The following is an 18080-nucleotide window of genomic DNA, read 5'->3' as shown; positions in this document are numbered from 1 at the left end:
TGGGTGACCGAGAAAATCCCAGCAGACTTCAAGGATGCCACCATCATCACCCTCTTCAAAAAAGGAGAAAGAACAGACTGTGAAAACTATCGAGGTATCTCCCTTCTAACCTCCGCTGGGAAAATCCTCGCAAGAATCCTTGCAAACCGCCTTCTCCCCCTCTCAGAAGACCCCCTCCCAGAATCCCAGAATGGCTTCCGCCCCTCCAGAGGAACCGTGGACATGATCTTCACTGCACGACAAATCCAGGAAAAGTGCAGGGAACAAAACCAACCTCTGTACATGGCTTTCATTGACCTTGCAAAGGCATTTGACACAGTGAATCGCAACTCCAACATGGCCAAAGAGGTTCTCTCACGAATCCCACAACAACAAACCAGGGATGAGCTTGGAGCACTGCCTAGTTTGGAAGAAGTCAGCAATGCCATCAGCCAATGAAAAAATAACAAAGCCAGCGGACCTGATGGGATCCCTGCTGAAATCTTTAAAGAGGGAGGACCTGAGCTGACACAACAACTCCACCAGCTCATAGCAAAAGTGTGGGTGACCGAGAAAATCCAAGCAGATTTCAAGGATGCCACCATCATCACCCTTCTATTTATTATTATTATTATTATTATTATTATTATTATTATTATTTTCTCAAAAGTCAGTTATGTAGTATCCCTTCACCTGATCATTAGGTTTTTCTATTAACTGTTTTGCTGTCCCACGCTGATTTCATAGAATCATAGAATCCTAGAGCTGGAAGAGACCTCATGGGCCATCCAGTCCAACCCCATTCTGCCAAGAAGCAGGGATATTGCATTCAAAGCACCCCTGACAGATGGCCATCCAGCCTCTGTTTAAAAGCTTCCACCACACTCCGGGACAGAGAGTTCCACTGCTGAACGGCTCTCACAGTCAGGAAGTTCTTCCTCATGTTCAGATGGAATCTCCTCTCTTGTAGTTTGAAGCCATTGTTCCATCGCGTCCTAGTCTCCAGGGAAGCAGAAAGGAAGCTGGCTCCCTCCTCCTCCCTGTGGCTTCCTCTCACATATTTATACATGGCTATCATATCCCCTCTCAGCCTTCTCTTCTTCAGGCTAAACATGCCCAACTCCTTAAGCCGCTCCTCATAGGGCTTGTTCTCCAGACCCTTGATCATTTGAGTCGCCCTCCTCTGGACACATTCCAACTTGTCAATCTCTCTCTTGAATTCTCGTGCCCAGAATTGGACACAATATTCCAGGTGTGGTCTAACCAAAGCGGAATAGAGCATGGGGAGCATGACTTCCCTAGATCTAGACACTAGGCTCCTCTTGATGCAGGCCAAAATCCCATTGGCTTTTTTTGCCGCCACATCACATTGTTGGCTCATGTTTAACTTGTCCACAAGGACTTCAAGAACTATTTCACACGTACTGCTCTTGAGCCAGGCCTCATCATCCCCCATTCTGTCTCTTTCATTTCATTTTTCCTGCCTAAGTGGAGTATCTTGCACTTGTTACTGTTGAACTTCATTTTGTTAGTTTTGGCCCATCATCTCTCTAATCTGTCAAGATCGTTTTGAATTCTGCTCCTGTCCTCTGGAGTCTTGGCTCTCCCTCCCAATTTGGTGTCGTCTGCAAACTTGATGATCCTGTCTTCTAGTCCTTCATCTAAGTCATGAGTGAAGATCCTGATCAGGACCGGGCCCAGGATGGAACCCTGCGGATGGCACTCCACTTGTCACTTCTTTCCAGGATGAAGAGGAGGAAGCCTTGGGGAGAATCACCCTCTGTGTTCGTCCATTTAACCAATTCCTGATCCACCTCACCGTAGTTTTGCCTTGCCCACATTGCCCTAGTTTCCTTGCCAGAAGGTCGTGGGTGACCTTGTCAAAGAAGGCCTTCCTGAAATCCAGACACGCTCCATCCACAGCATTCCCCGCATCTCCCCAGCTTGTAAGAGATCAGATGAGTCTGGCATGACTTGTTTTTGATCAATCCATGTTGACTATTAGCGATGACCGCATTGGTTTCTAAGTGTTTGCAGACCGCTTCCTTGACAATCTTCTCCAGAATCTTGCCTGGTATCGACGTGAGGCTGACCGGACATTGGTCATTGTTTGGGTCATCCTTTTTTCCCTTCTTGAAGATTGGGACCACATTGGCCCTCCTCCAATCTGCTGGGACTTCTCCCGTTCTCCAAGAACTCTCCAAGATGGTTGCCAATGGTTCCGAAATGACTTCCGCTCGTTCCTTCAATACTCTTGGGTGGAGTTGATCTGGCCCTGAAAGGGGACTGGAACTCATTTAGAGCAGCCAGGTATTCCTGGACAACTGGTTTCCCAATTTGGGGTTGGATGTCCTCTAATCCCTCACCCACTCCATCTTGCTGAGGTTGAAGATGACTTTCCTTTTGTGAGAAGACCGAGGCAAAGAAGGCATTGAGTAGTTCTGCCTTTTTCCTATCATCCCCTGTCAGTATTGCCCCATCTTCTCCTCGAAGAGGCGAAGAATCATAGAATCATTGAGTTAGAAGAGACCTCGTGAGCCATCCAGTCCAACCCCTTCCCAAGAAGCCAGAGCCCAGGATGCCTCAAGAATCTGCAAAGTTTGAAACCACTTTGGGAAGCATGTGGCTCCTATTAAGGACCAAGATGGATGCTGATGCTGCTGTTCAGCCGTTTCCTCTCTCAGCTCTGCCGAAGCAACAACCAACAGAGACATTTTCAAGCTGGCACCGAAGATAGAACCTGTCTTCTGTGTGGTTTGTGAGGCGAGATAAAAACAACGGACTGGAGCGAAGCATTTGCTAACGCCAGCCAGTATATTTGCAAGCTGTGAATCCTGAGTGGAAACAATCCGAGGTTTCGAAAGCCAAGTTACTAATTGGAAAACGTGGCAATGAGAGGAAGCAGGGAGGCATGCGTCATCGTGTTTTACACTGCAAAACCAAACACACGTTGCAATCCGTTCTCTGCAGTTCTCGTAAGTTGTCTAAGAGACTCAAACTACTTGGAACCAGAAAGAGAAAGACAGGGAAGGGGAGAATATCAGTATGTTTTAAATTGGATACCAATGGGTTGTTGTAGGTTTTTTCAGGCTATATGGCCATGTTCTAAAGGCATTTTCTCCTGACGTTTCGCCTGCATCTATGGCGAGCATCCTCAGAGGTCGTGAGGTCTGTTGGAACTAGGAAAAAGGGTTTATATATCTGTGGAATGACCAAATAAAACCTTGATGGCTTTTCTTCAACTTGGTGAGACCTTTCATTGGGAAATCAGGGAAAAATATTGGGTGCTTCTCTGTCTCGCCAGGGAAAAATAACTCTTTGATGAGTCTAATTGGTCGCTGCCTCCTGGCAAAGACCTCTAAATTCCAGCTCTAGATCAGCAGGGTGTCTCCCAATTAGCTCAGTGTTTTTAGCAGCTATTCTGGCTGAACTGTGTCTGTGTTCTGTCTCTTTTTGTCTCTCTAGAAATGTGGAATATTGTGTCCAATTCTGGGCACCACAATTCAGGAGAGATGTTGACAAGCAGGAATGTGTCCAGAGGAGAGCGACTAAAATAATAAAAGGTCTGGAGAACAAGTCCTATGAGGAGCGGCTTAAGGAGCTGGGCATGTTTAGCCTGAAGAAGAGAAGGCTGAGAGGAGATATGATAGCCATGTATAAATATGTGAGAGGAAGCCACAGGGAGGAGGGTGCAGATCAAGGGTCTGGAGAACAATCCCTATGAGGAGCGGTTTAAGGAGCTGGGCATGTTTAGCCTGAAGAAGAGAAGGCTGAGAGGAGATATGATAGCCATGTATAAATATGTGAGAGGAAGCCACAGGGAGGAGGAGGGAGCAAGCTTGTTTTCTGCTTCCCTGGAGACTAGGACGCAGTGGAACAATGGCTTCAAACTACAAGAGAGGAGATTCCACCTGAACATGAGGAAGAACTTCCTGACTGTGAGAGCCCTTCAGCAGTGGAACTCTCTGCCCTGGAGTGTGGTGGAGGCTCCTTCTTTGGAAGCTTTGAAACAGAGGCTGGATGGCCATCTGTGAGGGGTGATTTGAATGCAATATTCCTGCTTCTTGGCAGAATGGGGTTGGACTGGATGATGGCCCAGGACGTCTCTTCCAACTCTTTGATTCTAGGATTCTATGATTCTATGTGGGCACTTTCAAACCCTCATTGTCTGATTCTTCTTCTCCCTCCAATTCCTGAGCATTTCCTTGCTCCCCTTCCTCTTCCAAAGATGAGGAATCCCAACAGTCGTTAATAGTAGGAGACTCCATATTATCCGACATTTTAATGTATCTGACATTCTGCCAGCCCGTTTATGTTGGATAAGCGAGACTCTACTGTATCCCCATATGTAGTTGGAATGTTCAAAAGTCAAAATGTTTTGGATTATCTCCACTAACGGGACTCAAAGCAGTTTGACATGAAAGCATTCATATCCATTGTATTGTCAAAGGCTTTCATGGCCGAAATCACTGGGTTGTTGTAGGTTTTTTCGGGCTATATGGCCATGGTTTAGAGGCATTCTCTCCTGACGTTTTGCCTGCATCTATGGCAAGCATCCTCAGAGGTAGTGGGGTCTGTTGGAGCTAGGAAAATGGGTTTATATATCTGTGGAATGACCAGGGTGGGACAAAGGACTCTTGTCTGCTGGAGCTAGGTGTGAATGTTTCAACTGATCACCTTGATTAGCATTTGATTGCCTGGCAGTGCCTGGAGCAATCTTTTGTTGAGAGGTAATTAGATGTCCTTGTTTGTTTCCTCTCTGTTCTAATTTTTAGAGTTTTTTTTAATACTGGTAGCCAGATTGTGTTCATTTTCATGGTTTCCTCCTTTCTGTTGAAATTGTCCACATGATTCTTGGGTATGTCAATGGCTTCTCTGTGTAGCCTGACATGTTGGTTGTGAGAGTGGTCCAGCGTTTCTCTGTTCACTTCCCACAGAACATTGTAGCCCCTGCAAATCACAGACCAGGCCCAAATTTGGCACACTCTACATCCTGATACAGTTCTAAGGGAGATGGGCCATGGATGATGGGACTTGCAGTACATTTACTCACTTATTGAAACCATTGCAACCCTCATCGAATGACTGATCAAGACCAAATTTGGCACACAGAGCCCCCATGACTCACTCTACATCCTACTGCAGTTTGAAGGAGGTTGGACCATGGATGATGGGATTTGTAGTATCTTCACTTACTTACTGAAACCACTGCAACCATCATCCAATGGCTGATCAAGACCAAACTTGGCACACAGAGCCCCCATGACCCACTCTATATCCTGCTGCAGTTTGAAGGAGGGTGGACCATGGAGGATGGGACTTGCAGTATCTTCACTCACTTACTGAAACCACTGCAACCATCATCCAATGACTGATAAAGACCAAAATTGGCACACAGAGCCCCCATGACTCACTCTACATCCTGCTGCAGTTTGAAGGAGGTTGGACCATGGATGATGGGATTTCTAGTATCTTCACTTACTTACTGAAACCACTGCAACCATCATCCAATGACTGATCAAGATCAAACTTGGCACACAGAGCCCCCATGACCCACTCTGCATCCTGCTGCAGTTTGAAGGAGGTTGGACCATGGATGATGGGACTTGTAGTATCTTCACTCACTTCCTGAAAACAATGCAACCATCATCCAATGACCAATAAAGACCAAACTTGGCATACAAAACCACCATTATCCACTTCCTCTAATAACCCGGGCAGCGCTGGGTACCCAAGCTAGTCTTCAATAAAAAAATATTGTTTTCCTACTCAACGTGTGGTGTTTTGAAGTCAGAGGGTTATTCCTGTCCTGGAGTGCAACAAGTATTGTATTCAAACACCCCTGACAGATGGCCTTGGATCCTTAGAGTCACCCTCTTCCAGCTTAGAGTTTTGAACTGTGGGGCCCAGAATTGGGATTCCAGGGAAAGACGTCTGACCAAAGCAGAATACAAAGGCGCCAGGACTTCCCTAGACCTAGAAACTAGACTCCAACTTGCATTGATTTTTGAAGCCAATTTCGCAGGCTGAAAGTTAAACCAGGCCATTTGACAATGCCGGGAAACTTCCCGCGGCAGAGCTCTGGGAACACGCAGGTGGTTGTCAAGGACGTCGCTGGGAAGGCGGATCCCGCCGAGCTGCCAAATTAGCAATCGGGAGCCGGACTCGGCCGGCCCCGGGCACAGAGTGCATCCCTCCGAGGCGCTTTCGATTACCTTGCGCTCCATCCTTTGAGGTTTGAGTTCAATCCCATCTGGAGCTCTTGCCCTTGAGAAACCCGTCACTCCATTGCTGAGCGGTTGCCTAGGAACAAATACCAATTAGTGAGAAAGAAGACAAGAAAAGGCAGGAAGGGAAACTCAAAAGCAACCACAATAAATCCAACATCACTCCACAAGTGCACTCGTCTTGCCTTTACCCCCTCGACAAGCTAAACCAAATCATTGCATATCCAGTCAAAGTGATATCCTGCCCCAACCTGATGCTTCCCAGATGTTCTTGGACTCATTAGGTCCAACTAGCATGGCCAGTGCTCAGGGACCATGGGAATTGTGACCCCAAATAAGCTCCAGATAGGGGAGGGGAAGCACATTTGCTCTTTAGACCACCATAATTGAAGGGAGATGTTGACTCTAAACTGGAAGGTGTCCAGAAGAGGACGACTCAAAACATCAAGGGTCTGGAGAACAAACCCTATGAGGAACGGCTTAAAGAGCTGGGCATGTTTACCCTGCAGAAGAGAATCATAGAATCATAGAATCATAGAATCATAGAATCATAGAATCATAGAATCATAGAATCATAGAATCATAGAATCATAGAATCATAGAATCATAGAATCATAGAATCAAAGAGTGGGAAGAGACCTCCTGGGCCATAATCCAGTCCAACCCCATTCTGCCAAGAAGCAGGAATATTGCATTCAAATCACCCCTGACAGATGGCCATCCAGCCCCTGTTTAAAAGCTTCCAAAGAAGGAGCCTCCAACACACTCCAGGGCAGAGAGTTCCACTGCTGAACGGCTCTCACAGTCAGGAAGTTCTTCCTCATGTTCAGATGGAATCTCCTCTCTTGTAGTTTGAAGCTATTGTTCCGCATCCTAATCTCCATGGAATCTCCATGGGAGCCTCCTCCCTGTGGCTTCCTCTCACATATTGATATATGGCTATCATATCTCCTCTCAGCCTTCTCTCCTTCAGGCTAAACATGCCCAGCTCCTTAAGCCGCTCCTCATAGGGCTTGTTCTCCAGACACTTGATCATTTGAGTCGCCCTCCTCTGGACACATTCCAGCTTAGAGTCAACATCTCTCTTGAATTGTGGTGCCCAGAATTGGACACAATATTCCAGGTAAAGTGGTCTAACCAAAGTGGAATAGAGCATGGGGAGCATGATTTTCCTAGATCTAGACACTAGGCTCCACTTGACGCAGGCCAACATCCCATTGGCTTTTTTGCCGCCACATCACATTGTTGGCTCATGTTTAACTTGTTCACAAGGACTCCAAGATCTTTTCCACATGTCCTGCTCTCGAGCCAGGCCTCATCGTCCCCCATTCTGGATCTTTGCAATTTGTTTTTTTCTGCCTAAGTGGAGTATCTTGCATTTGTCCCTGTTGAAATTCATTGTGTTAGTTTTGGCCCATCATCTCTCTAATCTGTCAAGATCCCTCTGAGTCCTGCTCCTGTCCTCTGGAGTCTTGGCTCTCCCTCCCCATTTGGTGTCGCCTGCAAACTTGATGATCCTGCCTTCTAGCCCTTCATCTAAGTCATGAATGAAGATCCTGATCAGGACCGGGCCCAGGACAGAAGAACCCTGCTTGTGGCACTCCGCTCGTCACTTCTTTCCAGGATGAAGAGGAAGCCTTGGGGAGAATCACCCTCTGGGTTCGTCCATTTCACCAATTCCAGATCCACCTCACCGTAGTTTTGCCTTGCCCACATTGGACTAGTTTCCTTCCCAGAAGGTCATGGGGGACCTTGTCAAAGAAGGCCTTCCTGAAACTCAGGTACGCTACATCCACGGCATCTCAGAAGGTTGAGAGGAGACATGATGAGGACCATGTATAAATACATGAGAGGAAGTCATAGGGAGGAGGGAGTGAACTTGGAGATTAGGACGCAATGGAACAATGGCTTCAAACTACAAGAGAGGAGATTCCACCTGAACATGAGGAAGAACTTCCTGACTGTGAGAGCTGTTCAGCAGTGGAATTCTCTGCTCCTAAGTGTGGTAGATGCCCCTTCTTTGGAGGCTTTGAAACAGAGGCTGGATGGCCATCTGTCAGGGGTGCTTTGAAGTCAATTTTCCTGCTTCTTGGCAAAATGGGGTTGGACTGGATGGCCCACCAGGTCTCTTCCAACTCTAGGATCCTATGATTCTCTGATTAGACTAGGGGTTCTCAAACTTTTTCAACCGTGGAGACTTTTGTGAAACAAAGATTTCTCATGGACCCCAAGAAATAATAGCTAACCTGATGTCGTGACTGGCCTCGCTGTTGTTGTTGTCGTCATCTTCATCGCTGCTGCACACTTCGTCGCTGGAGGACGAATATTCCAACGATTTCCGGAGAAGGCTGTTGCTGTCTTTTCCCTTGAGCAAGAAGGGTGGGCTCTGAACAAAACAGAATGGACACGTTGGCAGCTCCCTTCCACACAGCACACGGAAGGAAGGAAGGAAGGAAGGAAGGAGATAAAGAAGGAGAGGAAAAGGTAATACTGATACACTCAACACAGAGAAGGAAGGAAGGAAGGAAGGAAGGAAGGAAGGAAAAAGAGAAAGAAGGAGAGGAAAAGGTAATACTGATACACTCAACACAGAGAAGGAAGGAAGGAAGGAAAGAAGGAGATAAAGAAGGAGAGGAAAAGGTAATACTGATACACTCAACACAGAGAAGGAAGGAAGGAAGGAAGGAAGGAAGGAAGGAAGGAAGGAGAGAAAGAAGGAGAGGAAAAGGTAATACTGATACACTCAACACAGAGAAGGAAGGAAGGAAGGAAGGAAGGAAGGAAGGAAGGAAGGAAGGAAGGAAGGAGAGAAAGAAGGAGAGGAAAAGGTAATACTGATACACACAACATAGAGAAGGAAGGAAGGAGAGGAGAGGAGAGAAGGAGATAACGCATGGTACACAACACAAGTAAGTAAATAAGTAAGGAAGGAAGGAGAGAAAGAAGGAGAGGAAAAGGTAATACTGATACACTCAACACAGAGGAGGAAGGAAGGAAGGAAGGAAGGAAGGAAGGAAGGAAGGAAGGAAGGAGAGAAAGAAGGAGAGGAAAGGGTAATACTGATACACTAACACAGAGAAGGAAGGAGGGAAGGAGAGAAAGAAGGAGAAGAAAAGGTAATACTGATACACACAACATAGAGAAGGAAGGAAGGAGAGGAGAGAAGGAGATAACGCATGGTACACAACACAAGTAAGTAAGTAAGGAAGGAAGGAAGGAAGGAGAGAAAGAAGGAGAAGAATAGGTAATACTGATACACACAACACAGAGAAGGAATGAAGGAAGGGAAGGAAGGAAGATGGGAAAGAGGGAGAGGAGGAGGCAACACCTGAACACAACACACGGAAGGAAGGAAGGAAGGAAGGAAGGAAGGAAGGAAGGAACGAAGGAGAGAAAGAAGGCGAGGAAGAGGTAATACTGATACACACAACATAGAGAAGGAAGGCAGGAAGGAAGGAAGGAAGGAAGGAAGGAAGGAAGGAAGGAGAGAAGGAGATAACGCATGATACACAACACAAGAAAGGAAGGAAGGAAAGAAGGAAGGAAGGAAGGCGAGAAAGAAGGAGAGGAAGAGGTAATACTAATACACACAACACAGGGAAGGAAGGAAGGAAGGAAGGAAGGAAGGAAGGAAGGAAGGAAGAAAGGCGAGAAAGAAGGAGAGGAAGAGGTAATACTGATACACACAACACAGGGAAGGAAGGCAGGAAGGAAGGAAGGAAGGAAGGAAGGAAGGAAGGAAGGAAGGAAGGAAGGAGAGAAGGAGATAACGCATGATACACAACACAAGAAAGGAAGGAAGGAAAGAAGGAAGGAAGGAAGGCGAGAAAGAAGGAGAGGAAGAGGTAATACTAATACACACAACACAGGGAAGGAAGGAAGGAAGGAAGGAAGGAAGGAAGGAAGGAAGGAAGGAAGGAAGGAAGGAAGGAAGGAAGAAAGGCGAGAAAGAAGGAGAGGAAGAGGTAATACTGATACACACAACACAGGGAAGGAAGGAAGGCGAGAAAGGAGAGGAAGAGGTTATACTGATACACACAACACAGCGAAGGAGAGGAAGGAAGGAAGGAAGGAAGGAAGGAAGGAAGGAAGGAAGGAAGGAAGGAAGGAGAGAAAGGAGAGAAGGAGGTGACACATGGTACACATAACACAGGGAAGGAAGGAAGAGAGGGAGGCAGGGAGGGAGGGAGGGAGGGAGGGAGGGAGGGAGGGAGGAAGGAAGGAAGGAAGGAAGGAAGGAAGGAAGGAAGGAAGGAATGTTCTAGGACCACCCGCAATAAGTGAAAATCCGAGGGAGGGAGGAAGAGCTCACCGGAGAAGAGAAGGCGCCCACGGAGGGCTCGTCAAAGTGCTTCCCTTGTTCTCGGTGGCGGCCTCCTCTCCTCCTCCTTTCCCCCAGACAGCAATCTCTCAGTGCCCTCCCTCTGCCAACACCAATCAATGGCCCACCAGCATCAATAAATTCATATTTATTAAAAAATACATTATATTTAAAAAACCCGCGAAACAGCGAGTCCGCGTAAAGCGAACCGCGGAGCCGCGAGGAAACGCTATATATGTATATTTAGAAACCTACTGAAATATGGCGTGGATGTGACGCATTTTCATGTTTCTTTGCAGATTGGTGATGGTTGTCCAGTCTGGATGATCCTACAAGTCCCAGAAAGAAAATTTTACAGAGATAAAATGATCAACCAATAACAGAGACGAGAACCCAGTCTTAAAGCAGACATGGTGGCCCTAAGGACTTGTCCAAAGGGCAAGGTTGAAATCTATTTTTATTTTGAAACTGACCCATAGCCGCTGCATTTCCCATCCTCGGTTTATACTCGAGTCGACAAGTTTTCCCAGTTTTTTGTGGAAAAATCAGGTGCCTCGGCTTATATTTGGGTTGGCTTATACTCGAGTATATACGGTATATGCAGTGTGCACAGAAATTCATTCATGTTTGAGGACCCCTGGCCTAGAGAGTTAAAAGCGTCCCTCAACTCTTACCTGAAGTCAGCCGGTTGTTTTGATGGGAAACCAAATCCCTTTGCTTGTTGCTATTGGAGTTCCTGCTGCTGTTGGCTTTCAGTGCGTGTTCCCCTGGGCACAGCTGGTGCATGCTGTGAAGAACGGAGACCAAAACAAACATCCAATCAAAAGTCCAGAAAATAACATCATGAAAACTTCACATTCTTGTTCAGGATCATAGAATCATGGAATCAAAGGTTTGGAAGAGACCTCCTGGGCCATCATCCAGTCCAACCCCATTCTGCCAAGAAGCAGGAATATTGCCTTCAAATCACCCCTGACAGATGGCCATCCAGCCTCTGTTTCAAAGCTTCCAAAGAAGGAGCCTCCACCACACTCCGGGGCAGAGAGTTCCACTGCTGAACGGCTCTCACAGTCAGGAAGTTCTTCCTCATGTTCAGATGGAATCTCCTCTCTTGTAGTTTGAAGCCATTGTTCCGCGTCCTAGTCTCCAAGGAAGCAGAAAACAAGCTTACTCCCTCCTCCTCCCGGTGGCTTCCTCTCACATATTTATACATGGCTATCATATCTCCTCTCAGCCTTCTCTTCTTCAGGCTAAACATGACCAGCTCCTTAAACCACTCCTTATTCGAACTTCTATGCCGCCACTCCCCTGGGGCTCGGAGCGGCTTACAAGAATGGCTCAAATCTAACACAATTTAAAAACAATTTAAAACAATTTAAAAACAGCAATATCAAAGCTCAAAGGCCTGTCGAAACAGGTATGTCTTCCATGCCCTGCGGAAAGCTGGCAAGTCCCGCAAGGCACGGATTTCGGGTGGCAGAGTGTTCCAGAGTGATGGTGCCACTGCTGTGAAGGCTCTGCGTCTGGTTGCTGTGAGACGCAAGGTCTTGAGACTGGGGACTTCCAATAGATCTTGGTCCTCAGGAGGGAGGGATCTCTGGGGTTGGGAGGGGATGAGGCGGTCCCTCAGGTACATTGGCCCCAGACCATGCAAGGCCTTCAAGGTGAGTCCCATCCCTTTGGAAGTGCTCAATGGGTAACCAATGCAGCTGTAGTAAGACTGGGGTGATGTGGCATCTCATCAGAATTCCCACCTGATTTTGTACCAACTTGAGCTTCCGCATCACCGACAGAGGAAGGCCAATGTAGAGGGCATTACAGTAGTCCAGTCTTGAGATGACTGTGGCCTGGATCACCATAGCCAGGTCGTCCCTGGACAGGGAGGGGCCAGCCGTCTAGCCTGCCGCAGGTGAAAGAAGGCGGTTCTGCTCACGGCGGAGAGAGACCTGGGCCTCCATCGTCAGCAGAGGGTCCAAAAGGACTCCCAGACTCTTGACCAATGGTGATGGGCGTAACGCCTCACCATCCAGGGTAGGCAGCTGGATATCCCCACTGCCCGGTCGACCCAGCCATAGGATCTCCATCTTTGCTGGATTCACCCTCAACCTGTTGGCACGCAGCCATCCAGTCACGGCCTCGAGGCACTGATGGAAACAATCGGGTACAGAGTCCGGTCGGCCTTCCATCTTCAGCACCAGATGAGTGTCATCGGCGTACTGGTCACACTCAAGCCCAAAACCTCGAACCAGCTGAGCAAGTGGTCGCATAGAGATGTTAAACAAGAGAGGGGAGAGAATGGCCCCCTGAGGAGGAACCCCACACGAGAGAGAGAGGGGACCTCTCAGAGACCAGGCCTCCCCTCTCCACTCACTGTCCACGGTTGTGAAGGAAGGAGGGGAGCCAGTTCAAAGCTCTCCCCCTGACTCACTCCAGCAACAGCAAGGCGGTGGGGCAGAAGATGGTGGTCGACTGTGTCCAATGCTGCTGTGAGATCCAACAACACAAGCAGCGCTGACCCGCCCTGGTCAAGCTGGCATCGAAGGTCATCCGTGATGGAGACCAGCACAGTCTCTGTCCCCTTTACAGGTGTTCCGCACTCCTCAACTTATCGCACCTCAGAGTAGATTCACCTTGCTGAAAACAGTTGCTTTGACAAAGGTTTGTTTCCCAAACACACTGCTTAATACTCTTTGCAAAACATGAAGGCGTTTCTTTGGCCTCTGGCCTCCTTCTTGTTAGCTATTCTCACACTCCTTTGAATTCCAAACGGTCAGCCCAATCTAAGGTTCCCATTTCGTCAAAGTCAGTCTGTTCGTTAGTGTCAGCCTGTTTCCCTTCTTGCTCATTATCAGGCTGAGAACTATCCTCCTTCTCTGAGTCAATCTGCACCTGGCTATTTTCAGTATCAACACTCTCATTCCTTACTGTGGGAAACTGCACTTCTTCACTGTCTATAACAGGGACATTTTGAACCAGACTGTGAACCTGAGTCCCATCATCCTCATCAGAGACACTCTGTGGTTCCAACTGAGTCACAACACAACTCTGCAAATGTGGAGGGCTAACTGTATATGTATTTATATTCAGAGTTGTAGCAAAGTGACTTCTAAGCTGGTTCTGGCATTCTCATAATCAAAAAGCATATCTTTTCCAAACTCTAGGCATATATCCAGGGGCAGCTCATCCATTACGCAAAGTAAGCGGTCTCAGTACACTTTTTTTTGCCAGGGGCACAGAGGCGTCTCTGTAAATGCCCCTCGACCACCACTTGTGGAGTGCCCCCTCGGCTCACAACAGCCCGGGGGAAGCCTCAGCAACCTATTACACAAAGTAAGCATTTGCAGTATAGTTGATTGTGCCCAGGGGCACTCTTGAGGTGCTCTTGGGGGAAAATAGACCTTGACATATGCGAGTTGTAGTTACTGGGATGTATAGTTCACCTGCAATCAAAGAGCATTCTGAACTCCACCAATGATGGAATTGAACCAAATATGGCACACAGTACTTCCACGACGAACAGAAAATATATATCAATAATTGGTTGGGGGGGGGGGGGCACACCAAAATGCTGTTTGCTTACCATTGAAAATTACCTAGGGCCGCCTCTGCATATATCATCCCAAGTTAGAGGAGGAACCAACATGGATCTTACCTTGACGGGTAACTCTGGTGACCAATATGGTCCCTCTTGTAGAATTTTGAGGTTGTCCTTTGAGGAACCTGAATGAGAAATCCATACTTGCAACTGAAATCCATACTTGCAACTTACTTCGCCATAATGTGCACCCTCCTCCCTCAGGAATCAAGACATACCCACTATATTATTTACTGAGACATTTCTCGTACCTTCGGAGGCTGTTCTTCAGGCTGACATATGTTCCAGAAGACATCATCCTGACTGGGGCTCGTTGGTGTCACAGCGACATCAGACCATGAATTGCTATGATACATGTCTCGACTTGTCCGAAGGTTTTCATTCTTCAAGAAAATAAAGAACATAATGATTATTTTTGTTGTTATTATTGTTATTCCCACCACTATAACACATAAGCATATCCTGATCAGTTTGGCATGAAGGAGGCTTCTTGGTGGCTGGCTACTCCCTAGGTATGGATGCCATCCGGTCCATTGCTGATAATGGATGCTCGTTCAGTACGAAGTCAACTTCTTTGGAAAATTCCAGAAGACCTCTCCATTTGCTTTCTGTTCTTGTCTGTCTCATGCACTTTCTGAGGCTTCCTTCCTTCCTTCTCTGTGTTGTGTGTACCTCCTCTCCTTCTTTCTCTCCGCCTTCCTTCCTTCCTTCCTTCCTTCCTTCCTTCCTTCCTTCCTTCCTTCCCTGTGTTGTGTATATCAGTATAACCTCTTCCTCTCCTTCTTTCTCTCCTTCCTTCCTTCCTTCCTTCCTTCCTTCCTTCCTTCCTTCCTTCCGTGTGTTGTGTGTATCATGTGTTACCTTCTCCTTTCCTTCTTTCTCTCCCCACCTTCCTCCCTTCTTCCCTTCTTCCCTCCCTTCCTCCCTTCCTTACTTCCCTGTGTTATGTGTACCATTTGTTACCTCCTCCTCTCCTTCTTTCTCTCCTTCCTTCCTTCCTTCCTTCCTTCCTTCCTTCCTTCCTTCCTTCCTTCCTTCCTTCCTTCCTTCCTTCCTTGTGTTGTGTGTATCACTATTACCTCTTCCTCTCTTTCTTTCTCGACTTCCTTCCTTCCTTCCTTCCTTCCTTCCTTCCTTCCTTCTCTGTGTTGTGTGTATCACTATTACCCCTTTCTCTCCTTCTTTCTTTCTCTCCTTCCTTCCCTCTTTCCTTCCTTCCCTCTTTTTCTTTTCCTTCCTCTTTCCCTTCTTCTTTCTGTCTTCTCTATCCGTTTCTTTCCTCCCTTCCTTTGCGCTTTGGTTCCATCCTTCTTTCTCTCTTTCTCCCTTGCGTGCCTTCTTTCCTTCGTTCCTTCCTTCCTTCTCTCTCTCTTTCCTTTCTTCTTGCACTTTATTTCTTTCCCTCCTTCCTTCTCTATCTTTCTTTCTTTCCTTCCTTCTCTCTTTCCCTCCTTCTTTCCCTACTTATTTCTATCTTTCTCTCCTTCTTTCTCTTTTTCCTCCCTCCCTCCCTCCCTCCCTCCTTTCTGTGTATATGTGTTTTGTGTGTGTATATATGTGTATGTGTGTATATGTGTGTGTTTTTGTATGTATGTGGTTTTGCACATGTGTTGTAATGCATTTTTTCATTTTTTGGCTTTTTAAGTCTTTTCCGATGTGTTTTTCAATGTTTTAATGAGTGATGGTTACTCGTTGACCTGATACATGTATTGTGTCCAAATTTGGTTGCAGTGGGTTTTGAGTTACATTAATTCCACAAACGAACATTACATTTTTATTTATTTACTAGCCACCCCCTGCCACGCGTTGCTGTGGCCCACATGGGGGTTCTGTGTGGGAGGTTTGGCCCAATTCTATTGTTGGTGGGGTTCAGAATGCTCTTTGATTGTAGGTGAACTATAAATCCCAGCAACTGAAACTCCCAAATGTCAAGATTCTATTTTCCTCAAACTCCACCAGTGTTCCCATTTGGGCATATTGAGTATTCGTGTAGAGTTTGGTCCAGATCCATCATTGTTTGAGTGCACAGTGCTCTCTGGATGTAGGTGAACTACAACTCCAAAACCAAAGGACACTGCCCACCAAACGCTTCCAGTATTTTCTGTTGGTCATGGGAGCCCTGTGTGCTAAGTTTGGCCCAATTCCGTCGTTGGTGGGGTTCAGAATGCTCTTTGGATGTAGGTGAATTATAAATCCCAGCAACCACAACTCCCAAATGTCAAGCTCTATTTTCCCTAAAATCCACCAGTGTTCACATTTGGACATATTGAGGATTCGTGCCAGGTTTGGTCCAGATCCATCATTGTTTGAGTCCACAGTGCTCTCTGGATGTAGGTGAACTACAACTCCCAAACTCAAGGTGAGTGCCCATCAAATCCTTCCAGTATTTTCTGTTAGTCATGGGAGAACTGTGTGCCAAGTTTGGTTCCATTCCATCATTGGTTGAGTTCAGAATGCTCTTTGATTGTAGGTGAACTATAAATCCCAGCAACTACAACTCCCAAATGTCAAGATTCTATTTTCCTCAAACTCCACCAGTGTTCCCATTTGGGCATATTGAGTATTCGTGTAGAGTTTGGTCTAGATCCATCATTGTTTGAGTCCACAGTGCTCTCTGGATGTAGGTGAACTACAACTCCAAAACCAAAGGTGAACTATAAATCCCAGGAACTACAACTCCCAAATGACAAAATCATTTTTTTTTTGAGTGAAGGATATAAATTGGGTTGTTAGGTGTATTGTGCCCAAATTTGGTGTCAATTCCCCCAGTGGTTTTTGAGTTCTGTGAACATGACAAACGAACATTACATTTATATATATATAGATATAGATTTAGCCATTAAGGTAAGAATCATAGAATCAAAGAGTTGGACGAGACCTCACGGGCCATCCAGTCCAACCCCATTCTGCCAAGAAGCAGGAATATTGCATTCAAATCACCCCTGACAGATAGCCATCCTGCCTCTGTTTAAAAGCTTCCAAAGAAGGAGCCTTCACCACACTCCGGGGAAGAGAGTTCCACTGCTGAACGGCTCTCACAGTCAGGAAGTTCTTCCTCATGTTCAGATGGAATCTCCTCTCTTGTAGTTTGAAGCCATTGTTCCATTGCGTCCTAGTCTCCAAGGAAGCAGAAAACAAGCTTGCTCCCTCCTCCTCCCTGTGGCTTCCTCCCACATATTTATCCATGGCTATCATATCCCCTCTCAGCCTTCTCTTCTTCAGGCTAAACATGCCCAGCTCCTTAAGCCGCTCCTCATAGGGCTTGTTCTTCAGATCCTTGATCTGTTCCCTCCTCCCTGTGGCTTCCTCTCACATATTTATACATGGCTATCATATCTCCTCTCAGCCTTCTCTTCTTCAGGCTAAACATGCCCACTTCCCTAAGCCGCTCCTCATAGGGCTTGTTCTCCAGACCCTTGACCTGCTCCCTCCTCCCTGTGGATTCCTCTCACATATTTATACATGGCCCTCATCATATCTCCTCTCAGCCTTCTCTTCTTCAGGCTAAACATGCCCACTTCCCTAAGCCACTCCTCATAGGGCTTGTTCTCCAGACCCTTGATCTGCTCCCTCCTCCCTGTGGCTTCCTCTCACATATTTATACATGGCTATCATATCTCCTCTCAGCCTTCTCTTCTTCAGGCTAAACATGCCCAGCTCCTTAAGCCGCTCCTCATAGGGCTTGTTCTACAGACCCTTGATCTGCTCCCTCCTCCCTGTGGCTTCCTCTCACATATGTATACATGGCTATCATATCTCCTCTCATCCTTCTCTTCTTCAGGCTAAGCATGCCCAGCTCCTTAAGCCGCTCCTCATAGGGCTTGTTCTCCAGACCCTTGATCTGCTCCCTCCTCCCTGTGGATTCCTCTCACATATTTATACATGGCTATCATATCTCCTCTCAGCCTTCTCTTCTTCAGGCTAAACATGCCCAGCTCCTTAAGCCGCTCCTCATAGG

At 46.9% G+C, this 18080-nt stretch overlaps 1 protein-coding gene across 1 annotated transcript in view; it reads right to left on the bottom strand.

Moving 5' to 3' along the window:
* NRK (Nik related kinase) overlaps window positions 1-18080 on the bottom strand; it is a 197083-nt gene that overhangs the window by 75350 nt on the left and 103653 nt on the right. Inside the window, exons 16-21 of the mRNA XM_067471688.1 lie at window positions 14374-14505; window positions 14180-14247; window positions 11202-11314; window positions 10783-10856; window positions 8453-8592; window positions 6195-6282 (exon numbers count right to left, since the gene is read on the bottom strand). Of these exons, the coding sequence (XP_067327789.1) occupies window positions 6195-6282; window positions 8453-8592; window positions 10783-10856; window positions 11202-11314; window positions 14180-14247; window positions 14374-14505 (615 nt within the window). The remainder of the gene's footprint in view (window positions 1-6194; window positions 6283-8452; window positions 8593-10782; window positions 10857-11201; window positions 11315-14179; window positions 14248-14373; window positions 14506-18080) is intronic.

Source organism: Anolis sagrei, chromosome 10 (genome assembly GCF_037176765.1).
Source record: "Anolis sagrei isolate rAnoSag1 chromosome 10, rAnoSag1.mat, whole genome shotgun sequence".
Classification (NCBI taxonomy): domain Eukaryota; kingdom Metazoa; phylum Chordata; class Lepidosauria; order Squamata; family Dactyloidae; genus Anolis; species Anolis sagrei.
This window is presented reverse-complemented; position numbering and strand designations above follow the sequence as displayed.